Raw genomic sequence first — 14,120 nt, 5'->3', positions numbered from 1 at the left:
AAAGATAAAAAGAACAAGAAGAAAAATAAAGGTAAACAGGTTAAGAACAAGAAAAATAAAGGTAGACAGGGTAAGAACAAGAAGAAAAATAAAGGTAAACAGGGTAAGAACAAGAAGGAAAAGAAATTTTCTTGGTTTTAAAGAAAGCAAACAAATCAATGAAATAGGGAAAAAAATGATTGAGAACAATTTGAAAAAGTCAGTAGGCCTCAGTAAACTGTAGTCATAACATTGTTCTGATAATGTAGCCAAAATCTACAGTTCTATTATTTTTATTTTTAGTGAAGGAAAAGCGAAACCTTCAAATGCATCACTAATATACATAATTAAATGATGCTTCTTTTATTAAACTCTTTATTTTTTTATTAAGGCCTGGCCTTATTGTGGACTTCTGTCCTTGACTGGAGCCTCCAGTGTATGAAATATAAAACCTGCATACAATACAGTGGTCACAAATGCATTCAAGACAACAGAAGACTTTTCTTGTTATTGTATAACTTAGAAAAAAAAAGTTCTTTAAATTTGTATCTTTAAGTATGACTTTCACAGGAACCATACCAACACACAACTGTGACAGGGTTCATTAGACTTTACAGACCTTTTAACGTCTTGTGTAAATGTTTCTGTCCAGTAGGTTTATTTTTGTGTTCCAAGTCTGAGTGTTGAAGTTTTGGATTTTACAGAGGTAATGGGTTAATAATTAAGACTTGGGTGTTAGACATAGCACTGTATGGTTAATAAATTTGGATTCTAGACATACCACTATATGGCTAAGATGTTTGAACTGTAGTCATACCATTGTCTGTATAAGATATTTGATTCTGGATGTTCTTGGTGTATTCTTTTGTACAGATCTCCAAAAGAACTGAATTCTTCGAAAACTGTTGGGTTACACCTGTTCTTCTATGACTTGGGATTTTTGGGTTTCATGTGTGTTATGTTTTCTCTCAACATTAGAGCATAAGTTTATATATATATATATATATATATATATATATATATATATATATATATATATATATATATATATATATATATATATTTAGATGAAATCAGCTGTACTACTATGTATGTGCTCTTATAATGTTCAGGAGGTCACGCAGTGAATTGTATGTACTTTGACAACAGCCAGGAGGCCATTGATTGAATACAGCTCATAAGGGTATGAAAAAGGCTTATTAAACACTTATCTTTATTTTCCAAGAATAATGCATAAAGCTAATGTCAAACACTGTGAACAGACCTTTTTATTTTTATATTTTTGACGTTTAAAACAACTGGGGTTTGCTGAGAAACAATGTCGAAAATTGGGTTGGAATGTGGGGTATATTTCTGAGACGCGCCCCACGAATTTCTCAAACCTTCGAAAAATATATTATCCCAGAGGAATGTCTCATTGATCATCAAAACATTGAACATATCTCGTTATGGTAATATCCTGGTTACAGTATTACTCAACTCTACATAGGAAAACATTACTCTGCACATTTACCGAGCATCTCTCCTTTCTAGTGAGGTTTGTTTATAAACAGGAAAGTAGTAGCTACAGAAAACATAAAGGCAAAAAAAGAAAGAAAAAAAAAAAAGGCTTCGTTTGACCTGTCATTCGTATTATCTCGATCAGTATTGGGTAAAATATTCTACTCTGAAATCTTAAGACTATTCAAAAAATAAACCACTTTTCTTCAACTGTCATCAACAAATGCTCCACTGATATATATCTATGTAAGCGTATAATTATTTCGTAAATCTTTGTAGTCATAATCAAACCTTAACAATCTATCATTTTTTTTATGGCAAATTTAAAGTAACGAATCTAACAGGTATGAAAATAGTCAAAATTTTTTAAAATGAAACTGACCTTTCACCAAAACATGGGCTAGTTAGAAAAAAAAAAAAAATCTTTAAATTTGTATCTTTTAAGTATGACTTTCACAGGAACCATACCAACACACAATTGTGACAGGGTTCATTAGACTTTACAGACCTTTTAACGTCTTGTGTAAATGTTTCTGCCTAATAAGTTTATCTTTGTCAACAGTGAGATGACTTACTGCAACAAGAGTACAAGGGGCAATCTGACAGACAGAGAGCTGGGAGTCTATATATTTGTTATAATACTCTTCATATCAATAACAAAGGGGCTGGAAAATATTCATGGTTTATCACATATTAAGGATATATTACATATATTCCCTAAAATACAGAAATACTCCTTTACATTCAAAGGGGGAAACAAATGTATTCATCAGTACAGTCTTCGGTTATATATATATTATATTCTTGGCCTATATAGTTCTCTGGGCATTCTTGGCTGACAACTTCACGGCATCAATTTTATCCTTGAGATGGGGATGGCAGGGAGTGGATATTAACATGTCTCCCCTAACCTCGTTTTCTATCTCATCTCCTTCCTAACTATTTCTGTTTTATGCTGATGCCTTTGAATTATCACTGACCAGGTCAGAGATTAATGGTTTTCTTTCTGCTTTACTGTGAGCTGACAGCTTGTGATCCAAGTCAGCATACCTGGATCCATACCATTTCTATGAACATTGTAGCTACGAACAGCCATGTTGAAAACCCTTAAAACTCTAACAGTTGCCACAATATCCAAATATCCCAACGTCTCAAACGTCCAACTGAAATTCAAAAGTCGTCAACTGAGCCTCCATCCGTTTCATAAATGCCCCGTTTAAGTTCGAAATCAAACATAAAAATCGGTCGAGAATCCGCGTTCCTACATGAACGCCACAGAATCCATACGACGGTCAGAAACCCTCTTCTCCCAAGTTACAACGCGTGTGCCTTTTTTTTTCGTCGAGGTCATGTTCTCAGCGAGACTCGAGGAGCTGCCTGACGCAGGGGTCGTGTGTGCAGGTGCCCTCCCCGTCGTATCGGTCAGCGTTGCTCAGCAGGGTGAAGGTGTCCCCAGCAGCGCTCAGACAGTCCAGGTTCCTCGAACAGGCCGCTTCCAGAGACGATGACAAGATGGCGTCGCATTCGTGGCCCGATACACCAAGGCCCGAGCCCTGTGGCCAAACAAGTTAGGTTAGTATGGCTGTATGATGTTCAGGATAACAATAATTAATAGTAATTATCATTATTATAGTAATAAATCTTGAATTACCAGCAGTGAAAGGTGAATATGTGTACAAAAACGATGTAAATAGTAGGGCTATGTATTAAGTGAAAATACAGTCATTTACGTTAAACAGAGACGGAGGTTAAACAGACAGTGAGGTTAAATACAGGGAGGATAAACAGACTTATACAGGGCGCTTCATCAGACAGGAAGGGTAAAAACAGCCTAAGCTGTTCTATAAACAGCAGGGCTTAATAGTGAGTCACCATCAAGCTTCTAAGGTAAACTTTAATGAAGCTTCATTACTAAGCTGAGAATATGTTGCCAGTGAACCTGGTATACATACATAAGTTGAATATACATGTATGCATAGGATGTGTACACATATAAGGTAATGCATAGCATACACAGGTTGGGACATTTAAATTAGGGATATACATACATACACTGCTACATATATAGTCCCATAGTCCCAAACCCTCTTACGCACACATACAGACACACGTGTACAAAGATTATACATACATACATAAAGCCACAACCATGCATACATACATACATACAGTATGGAGTGAAGGAAACCACATAAACACAAGAACACAGATACTTACACACATGTAACAGACTTCGTGACGTAGGCAGGCGTGGAGGAAGGCTCCCTCCTCGTCACCCACAGCCTCGCTCACACCCACACAGTTGAGCAGGATCCGCTCCAGCACGGGGCAGTCTGTGGACAGCGCCAGGGGCGGGGTTGGTAGTGGTTTTGACTAGATCTGGGAGGATGATGCTGGGAATACTTCATTAGAGATAACTGGCAATTAGTGCCTGTTGATGGATGATTATATTCAGGGTAACTTGTTCCACCCTGAATTATGATAGCTATTATAAAACAAATAGGCGCCATCCATTGTAATTTTTTTTGTGTTACGTTCTAAGTTTTATACGTTTAGATTCTGATATATATATATATATATATATATATATATATATATATATATATATATATATATATATATATATATATATATATATCAGCATGGAAATGTGTCATAGAAAATGAATATCTGACATTCCCTGTTATTACGAAGCAGTTCATTTCCTCTCACCAATATCATACTAAAGATAATTACCCCCTAGCGTCATCCTCCGTCATATTCCTTATGGAAAAAAAGAAAATGACTTCAAAATTTGTCGCTGAGGAAGTAATGATACTCCTTCACCTTCACCATGACAGCTGATGATGACTCACCTTCCTTCGTGTTGCCCAAGAAGACGTCAGGGATGTCATCTGGCTCCTGTCTCACCCTACCCTCGCCAGACTTCTTCCTCCTGGCGCCCTGGGCTCGCTTCCTGGCCTCCTGCTCGTCCCTGGGCCCCAGGTTCGAACCTCCTAAGGCTGCCCCTCTTGCCTGTAGAAGATTAAATATATGAGACACGAGGGAAGTAATTTTTGTTCTGGGTTGTCTTTCATTGTCCATTTCATTCCTTTGCCATAACCTTCCGCGTTTACTATTTTTCTTTTCATTTTCCGTCTTTTTCTTTCAGTTCTCAAAGTAAACTCATTTGTATAGTAAAATCTCAAAATCCTTGTACCCACACCTGACCCTCCAACAGAATGTTTATCAAATCCCTTAGAATTACCTTCGTTTTTGTCCAATGTAATGTCAAGCCCCTTATCCCGGCCACTTTATCTTTCACTCCTGCCCTCACACTGTATCACTCCTGCCCTTACACTGTATCACTCCGCCCTCACACTGTATCACTCCTGCCCTCACACTGTATCACTCCGCCCTCACACTGCATCACCCCAGCCCTCACACTCACCGAGGCCCTCTTCCTGTGGTCGTGTTCCTCCTGCTCCTGCACCTGCTGCAGTTGACTCAGGGCTCCGCGCATGCGCTCCAGGGCGTCCAGCCTGACCACGATGTTGTCGATGAGTTTGTGAGTGTCGCTGCCACCGCCTCCGTTCTTGAGCTCGTCCTGCGCCTCCCTGGCTACCTCCTCTTCCGTCTCTGAGGGACGAGAGGACACCAAGGGTGTGTCAAGAATGATGAAGTCAAGAAATGAAATTAAATAGTGCAGTAATTAACTAACTAGCGGCCTCTCTCTCTCTCTCTCTCTCTCTATCCTAGTCTTCCGGAGTAAGGTTAAAAAATGTCAATTATTGTTGATTATAAATACACAAAAACACAGCCAATGTAACGACGAGATGAAAACACTAAATGTATAATATTCTGTACAGACAGACAGACGGGGACGGTCAGATGAGAGTTGAGAAATAATGAGGAGAAATATTAAAGAGATATTCATGGTATGACCAAATATAAAATAAATGTCGGCGGTAAACACTATTTCGTATAATGATTTACGAGGGACCATTACGTAAAAATGGCGAAGAGCACGACCGGCATATTCTTCTGTAATGCAACATGACTCGGTCTGCATCTTATTAAGACTTAAGCGTGAGTGGGAGAAAATCCCAAATGTCCTTTACGGAATACTAGCCACTTCGTTACACGACGGATTGCCTCCGCATCCAAGTGCCATCATGTAATTTAGCCCATTATAAACTAGTTTAAACTTGGAAACATTTGAAATTTAATTCTGGTCGTAAAGAAATGAAACGCCATGTACAAACATAAATAAAAAGATGATATATATGTATATAATCCCTATTTACTTTTTATTAGAAAATTAAATCTGTTTGGCATCCCTTTAACATGTTCATAATAGTCGCCTTCACAGAAATGCTGTACATCCGTTACCTTTTATAACTCTCCTACCACATGACTTTCCTTTCCTCTTGCTCTCTAGTAGATATCCATTTGATATATACGACTATGTAGTAGTATTGTATCAAAATAGATACAAATATCGTCGTATATTTTAATACAATAGATACGTAGTGCGCTTGACAACTGAATCAAAATACAACCCCATGTGACAGTTTGTTTACCTTTGTGACCGGAGTGTTGGCACATAATTGTCTCATTTTCTTGTGCTGCATCGCCTTGCGACTTCTATTTACTCTGTACCAATTAGCAACTAGTGTGTTAAAGGACCTTGAAACAATAAGGACATCTAGAAAGTGAATTTACACTGTATTTAGGAAACTATTTCTGGACTTCAAAGCTCGACCGACTTCGCAGAGAAATTCACCGCGTCAAACGTAAGTAAGTTTGCGCGTTTTACACCACTGTACTTAAGTCTACCAGACTCTTGATAGTTTATAGAACTAGCTGATTAAGTTTATGATATAGATTCTCAAGTTTTAAACACATAGTAAACTGATTTTGTGTGATGATTGCAAGGTAAGTTGTAGAATGATTGTTATTATTGCAAGGTAAGTAGTATATGATTGGGTAAGATTACCGTTTCGAGCAGCGTCTTATTTGAGATAGAATTGAAGGTCAGAATCATTACAAAGACGTGAAAAACCATTAGGAAACCGATTTTAACCAAGCCTAATCTAACAAGATTAGCTGGATGCCCGAAACGGTAATAATACCTGTAATTGCATGTAATTTGATAATCTGCTCAACTGTTCCATGTAAATCATTACTGATGACCAAAGTGAAGCCTTGTGTTCTGTTACCGATAAAATACTTTCATTAGTTTTGTTTCTCGTGTTCAGTAATGTTTTTATTTATTTATTTCAAGGCTGTATTAAGTTGTACGGTCACGAATAACTACATATTCGTGCGGTACTCACGGGGTTTCATTGAACGTGATGGAATTATGGTGAATATTTATATATTATTGGGGCAAATAAACATCATTTCAAGATGTTAAGAATTTTCCATTTAATGTAAATCACTTGAGTTAACAGAGGGGTGTGATAAAGATGATAAGATTCCACATATTTTTTTTTATTTATGAAAAATTTTTAGCACGAGAGTTTGACAAGTTGTACATCTCTCTTGTGGTGCAATCCTAGTTGCGGACATTGCAGACATGGATTTCGATCATAACAATTGAATATTATGGTAAAGCTTAGGTGTTAGGGAAGCTGGGTGGTTATAATTCTTTTTTATTCATTACTAGAATGTCACAGTTTAATGCAAACCCTGATAACCTAACTTTTGAAAACGTTAACTAATTTCTCCTTGGTGGCGAGGTTTTCTATTCTGTTTTTCATGATTTTAGTCAGAATGTGTCGTTTGTTACTTCCCGTCACTGGGAACATGGGAAAATGACCGATTATCGCTCAGCACGGGGTTATAAGTAACTTTGAAAGCAACATTTCGTATGCTTTGAAAACTGGCGTTTTAGGATTAGTTGAAGACAAATCTATCCCCAATACGCAACACCTTTAAACTGACCGCAGGTATGGCTGTCTGATCACTAGAATTAATAACGTCATCGAATAAGTCCAGTCAGCTTCAGCATCCGGCAAATTATTAATGTAATTTCCTGCGCGTGACCAGGCAGTTGAAATGATTCTTCGACGAAATTTCACGCGGGAAAGTTTTTTAATAATGAGGGGAACAGATGACCTCTACATGTATTCAGGTGTTCTCCTTGCTTTGGTCTTAAATTTTTTTCCTTTTAAAGTTTGAGCCTTTGCTATTAGACACTTCTCTGTATGTTGGTAATTTAACACATTATGCGCAGGAGCTAAATGGGAAATTTTCTGAAAGATTATATTTATAGATCTTATTAATTTCCTGTTCATTGGGTTAATACTAATGCTATTGCTACATAAGTTTGAGGTGTTACAAGTTGGCAGAACGACGAAATTATGTTCTTGTAAGACAGTTACATCATACTGCTTGGCGTGAATAATTGCGACATTTCAAGCTTGGCATTAAGATAAAACATTCTCGAGCGAGGTATTGGTCCAACATTATACCATACGATTTCGATGTCAAAAAGTTTGCTCCAGAGTTCCCGTTAACATATTCTTGTGCAGGCTCGATGGCCATGTAAATATAACCTTGAATTCACCGTTCTAGTGGGCGCTGTCACCCAGGAAAGCTCAGGAGAGTCCATTTCCGGGTAGTGAGAAAAGAACACCCAAGCGTTGATTGGCCGCTACGCTGACGTCATCATAGTTCGTTTAATGGGATTTTTTTTTTTAATTTTTCCCTCGCGGGGAAAAGCCTTCTGACATGCAATCCACGGGTGTGGAGACCGTGGTTGGCTGGGACATGTGTGGCAAGTCGATTCTCAGACAAATCCGTTTATTGTTGCTAAATACGTGGCTTGCTGGCATAGCGTAACTAGACATACGCATTATATATATTTTTTTCAATCAAATTTCGTCTACAGTATCTTGAACAATTATAATCATTCCATTGATAACTGCACGCAGATATTTTAAAGCAAACCTCACCGATATGCGATGAGCTATAAATATGCATTTTTAGGAAGATACATATTGATGAACTATAATAAACCTGGAAGCACTAACATTCCTCCACACACACACACACACACACACACACTCTGCTCACTGCGCCTAGTCTCCTTGCAAGTCACACCCCACCCGCATTGTGGCTAGGATCCCTTTATTCTCTCTTGTGAATAAACTTGAATATTGATTGCGTCTCTAGTGCCTGTGCTGAGCAGTCTTCGCCATCTGAAGACTTGTATCTAACTACGTAGTCAAATGGCGAGGGAGCGGCTTCGCTCCTCACCATGTTGATACAGTCGACGCTGCCAACAAAGACTCTGATACCAGGTATGTAGAGACCTAGTGTCTTCTGTTGTACCCAGTAAAGTATGGAAGGTACCGGTAATGTAAGCTGTAGTGAACCAAATGATAGACTGTACTCTTAATGCCATATTATTAATGTCTTGTCAAAGTACTGAAGTATGATCTCACGGTTACGATGAACTTTTTTTGTGTAATAGGCTACGCTACATAGTATTGTACCGCGTTTACACGTATTTAAAAGGACAAGAAAGATACATAATTTTGTGTGTATGTATGTTATACACCCTCATAGTTTACTGTCATTACACTCCAGAAAGTAGCAGTTATATGTATGAGGACTGGAAGGTTCTGTAAGGCATTGGTAAATTCAAAGAAAGCAATTTGTTTGTGCATTTTGCTAACAAATATTGTCATAACTGCGCACAGTATCTTTTACGTTCCGTTGATGTAGATTTTAATTTCGCGGATTAAAACATTCACCCAAGAATAACTTCCAAACAGTCTATGGCAATATGATGCAGTGTATGTCAACACCTTGGCCTACAGTTAAGCTTCATAAGTGTCAGCAGTTAACGGATTTGTGGAAATCGACGTACCACTCTACCATCCACGGTCTCATACAGGCCCAAGTGACGCGCCTGGGATAAAAATGCACAACACTCGTGATTGCAAGAGGCCAACATGACGTCAGGCTATTGACCAATCAGCGCTCGGCTGCCATTGGCCTCCCAGTCCACGAGTAGCTAAGCCAGGTATCCGTTTATATTCAAACCTTCAGGCCGACGGCAATTGGTAACCAGGGACATTGAATATACACGTCAAGTAAACCCTTTCAGAACCAAAATCATGCACTGATGTACGTAATACATGCCGGCTATATGTATTTTTACGTATGGCTTACATACTTACATGCGGCGATGTGTACACAGTGCAGTTTGCTTTCCAAGCGTTTCCCATTCGATAGATTAAATTTACATCGTGTTCGTAGAGTTTTCACAGGAGAACTGGTCTGTATATATATATATATATATATATATATATATATATATATATATATATATATATATATATATGCGGCACTTAACATTTTTGGTATTGGAACTTGTGTAAATGGAACATGTCCTCAGACAAATGTTTGTTGGGATTTTTTTTTATCTTTTTTATGAGCGAAGCAATTACTTGGAAGTGAATCGTTAAATCAGGAATGACGCAATGTGGTCAGCTGATGGTGTTGTGGCCGTGATTGAGTTTGCTTTAATAGGTGCTCGTTACGGTGGTCAGCTGATGTTATAACAGTGATTAATGTGGTACATGATAGGTCCTTGTTCTGCTTATTTAATCCTTAGGACAATGAACATTGAAAGCACGATAGGAATAGGTAATATTGCTGCGAAAAATGTTCTTCCACAGTATTTGAAATATATGTCATCTGCATCAAGTTCGTAAAGGCTGGGCGTTTGAACATAATATGCGCATCTGATGCCCTGAATTGTGTAAGCCTAGACAGAATGAATTGGACCAATTTGATGATTCCTCTAAAGGAACACAAACATGGCGGCTTCGAGGACTAATGCCGGCCACAAAGAGACTCCAAACCCGCCTTGCAAAGCTACGCGAGGAGCAGCACTAGGATCGTCTGTGAATCCTGCCTGACAGCCGCTTTGATCTTACAAGAGGAGGTTTGAATTCGGGTTGGGCGAGGCTTGCCCAGTCGGATGGCGAAATGGAATGTCAACATCCTGGACATGCTTGTGGCAATCGTTTATTGGGTACGCGGGAGAGAATGGGTCGCAGGAGTTATGACTGATGGGTCATTATGTGATACAGTCCTCAGGAATTGACGATTGGTTTTGGCTATTTGGGTCTTACAATGAAGCCTTTCAGCAGGCGGAGTCATTAATAAGTCCGTCGACGCGAAATCTTACGAACCACCAATCGAACGTTCATCACCTCTCCCATGTGTTGGAGATAACTGCAAGACTCTTCTACGTATTTTCACAGCATAATGTATGTGGCATTTCCCGGTTGGAGGAATGGATTATGATACGCAGTGCGTATAACGAAGAACGAACGGCGTTCTTCGACCGCATCCACTCATTCCACGGAGCTGATCATGTGAGTGGCAGCGGATACGCCCCAAGCTGCATTGCCGGACGCACGACATGTTATAATAACGTCACCTTGACTTTTAACCTTTGTCCTTCGAATCAATAGGAACGCTTCGGCTGCCACACAAGTGTAACGGACACCAGTCCGCTGGTAATTAGATTATGTTGACTCGGCGTGGGATGGTATTATGGTTAAACAACATTCGTCAGAGAATTGTGGGAAATGCAGGTTTTGTTTACGGGCTGAACCTGTTGTCGTTTTCCAGTTGCGTTATTAATGTTTTGCTGCACAACATGGGCGTAGCCGGGGGGGATAGAGGGGGACGTGGTCCTTGCATAATGTTGCAATGTTTTGCGTAGATTATGCATTTATATTACAGAGTGTATGGATTGCTTACCTCTAAGTTATATGCTTATATGTATGGTACCTATATGCCCTTTTTATTATTTTTTGTTCAGTCAAAAGACATGCTCGTTTACCAAATGGCGTCCCAGCTTCGTCTCTTCGTTGTATATCAACTGACTGTTATATTTCCCTCTTGTGCCTCCCCTGATGATGCGATTATTACACGAAAGTGCACTTGGGAAGTTATCGTGTTTCATTTTCCCCGTGGACTCATAGGAATATCTTAATCACGCGCAAAATTGTGATCCTTTCTAATATATATATATATATATATATATATATATATATATATATATATATATATATATATATATATATGAGTAGGAGGAAAGTGGGAGTGGAGAGAGAGAGAGAGAGAGAGAGAGAGAGAGAGAGAGAGAGAGAGGTTGGGGAAGGAGGGGAGATGAGAACAATACATGACCTCGACCTAAGAGACGTTCCACTTGTCCACAATAAAGATAGGCCATTATCTGTGGCTGGCTCTCCATAATGATGCCCGAACCACGACACAATCGAGGCGTCTGCTGAGGACCTCCGGATGTTCACCACGACCATACCGTCTCATTATAGACCTGGTTAGCCTCCCCCTCTCCCATTGTGCACAACGGTAACCCAAGGCTCGTACCCTTGTGTGTGGCGGGGTGGCGACGGGAATGGATGGAGGCAGCAAGTATGAGTATGTACATGTGTATATATGTATATGTCTGTGTATGTAAATGTATGTATACGTTGATATGTATATGTATGTATATGTGCATGTATGGGCGTTTATATATATATATATATATATATATATATATATATATATATATATATATATATATATATATATATGTGTGTGTGTGTGTGTGTGTGTGTGTGTGTGTCTGTGTGTGTGCGCGCGCGTCTTTATGAGTGGTTGGGCCATTCTTCGTCTGTTTCCAAGCGCTACCTCGCTAATGCGGGAGACGGCGGGTAAGGTTAATGAATAAAGAAATGAATGTATATACACGAATGTAGTGCATGTGAACGCGCACTTTCATAGAACAGATAACCCTCCAGCAGCCAGGGTTCGAACCCAGGACCTTTTGCGTGGTAGGCGGGAGCATAGAATGGATTATTCAGCACTCAGGTCGCCATATATGAATTTCTAGTATAGTAGCGTCATACGTAATGTATTCCTTAGTAGAAAAGAGAAAACACAATTTTGGTCTGAAAATCTCCCGAGTGACACAGGATCTGACACACTTCAGAAATCACCGCTTCGTTCTTGCCTAAGCTATCTTGTCTCTTCCTGCCCCAGGGCCGCGTTGGCCATAGTGTAGGTTATTATTCCCGTATCCGTCGACGCCCCAGTAGAGGTGGTAGCCAGCCAGCCACCCAGCCAGCCAGCCCCAAAGCCATCTGACCCGAGGCCTTCCCTGAAGGGTCCGTTTGGACATTGTAATGCTTCGCCGAACATTGGCCTTATGACGGAGGAGATGTGTACACCTCGCATCGCGCTCACCGTGTACACACACACACACACACACACACACACACACACACACACGACGCAGGATGGGTTCTACGGAAGACTTAAATGTGGCCGGGAGAAACATGTAGACGAACTTATGACTATACAGGCTTACGTACATGTGATGTTACACACACACACACACACACCACACACACACACACACACACACACACTGCAGTGAAGTGGCACGTCAGCACTGACTGGTTGACTTACCTTTGAGTTTGGTCTGCATGTACTTGAGCATGGACGGGTTCTCGAGGAACTCCTCGATGCCGGATGATCGCTTCTCGGCCTCGAACTGCGCGTACGCCATCCTCTTCCTCTTCTTCTGGCCGGCGCTGCGCGCGATGATCTTGAAGTATTCCCGCGTCAGGAAGTCGTACATGTCCTTGGAGTCGTCGCCCCGCTTCTCCCACTTGAAGTAGTCGCTGAAGGCGCGCTTCTTGCGGTCGCCGGCGACGTGCGCCTGGTAGCGGGTGGGAATGGTTGCGGAGAGCTTGGTCTGAGGGGTGGTAGGGAGATGAGGAGGTGGTGGTAGGGGCTGTTGCTAAGGAGCTGTTGGTCTTGGTCGCCGCTGCGGGAGCGCCGACGGCGGAGGAGGTCGTGTCTCGCTTCCTCCTGATCATGGGGTCCCTGGCGGCCGCCGCAGCCTCCTGCTGCTCCAGGTACCTCCCTGCGGCCGTCGTCAGGTAGTTCTTCAGCTTCTGGAGGTGGTCGCTGGCGGCGGCCTCCGCGGCGGGGTTGGCGCCGTACATCGCCTTCTTCTTCCTGACGGAGTCGATGGCGTTGTAGAACTGCTCGGTGGACGACGGCGCGACGGTCTTGCGGCCGACGGCGTGCATCTGCTCCAGGGCTGCGAGGTCGTAAGGGCTGAGGAGGTCTGAGTCACGCTTCCCGATCTCGTACATGTAGTTGAGGCGCTCCAGGTCGGAGGGGGGCATGTTGTACAGGTGGTAAAGGTAGTCCTTCTTCCTCAGGGGGACTCGGTTGGGGTTCAGGGCCGCCCTCTCGGGGGCGTAGTCGTCGGTGAAGTACCCGTCGTCCTCCATCAGGAGCTCCTTCTTCTTGCGCTCCTGCTGCTGCTGGACGTTCCTCTCCCTGAAGAGCGATGGTCTCTGGACGTAGTCCTCGTAGTCGGAGAAGTCGCCCTCCACCTCGGGCAGCAGGACGTCCTCCTCGTAGTCGTACTGTTGGGGCTGGTAAGAGCGCTTGCGGTACAGGGGGTACCGGTACCTGAAGGAGACGGGAGAGACTGTGGAAGTAGGTGGAGGGCGGGACCTGGCGACGTGACAGGTTAGCCAGCCACACCCGGGTGGTGACGTGACGTGAATTCCCCCCCCCCCCATATTTTTTTCTTCCACCAC

At 41.5% G+C, this 14,120-nt stretch overlaps 2 protein-coding genes across 2 annotated transcripts in view; one reads left to right on the top strand and one right to left on the bottom strand.

Annotated features, from left to right (window-relative positions):
- Positions 1 to 4,354: 4,354 nt before the first annotated feature.
- LOC139746286 (uncharacterized) overlaps positions 4,355 to 14,120 on the bottom strand; it is a 108,892-nt gene continuing 99,126 nt past the window's right edge. The window contains exons 4-6 of the mRNA XM_071657363.1: positions 12,970 to 13,989; positions 4,910 to 5,097; positions 4,355 to 4,494 (exon numbers count right to left, since the gene is read on the bottom strand). Of these exons, the coding sequence (XP_071513464.1) occupies positions 4,391 to 4,494; positions 4,910 to 5,097; positions 12,970 to 13,989 (1,312 nt within the window). The 3' untranslated portion in view covers positions 4,355 to 4,390. The remainder of the gene's footprint in view (positions 4,495 to 4,909; positions 5,098 to 12,969; positions 13,990 to 14,120) is intronic.
- Positions 6,072 to 14,120, top strand: part of LOC139746279 (3'-5' RNA helicase YTHDC2-like) — a 251,303-nt gene continuing 243,254 nt past the window's right edge. Inside the window, exon 1 of the mRNA XM_071657347.1 lies at positions 6,072 to 6,254. The gene's annotated coding sequence lies outside the window, so the exon portion shown is untranslated. The remainder of the gene's footprint in view (positions 6,255 to 14,120) is intronic.

This window comes from Panulirus ornatus, chromosome 64 (assembly GCF_036320965.1).
Source record: "Panulirus ornatus isolate Po-2019 chromosome 64, ASM3632096v1, whole genome shotgun sequence".
Lineage (NCBI taxonomy): Eukaryota > Metazoa > Arthropoda > Malacostraca > Decapoda > Palinuridae > Panulirus > Panulirus ornatus.
The sequence above is the reverse complement of the archived record's forward strand: the minus strand, read 5'-3'. Positions and strand labels throughout refer to the sequence as shown.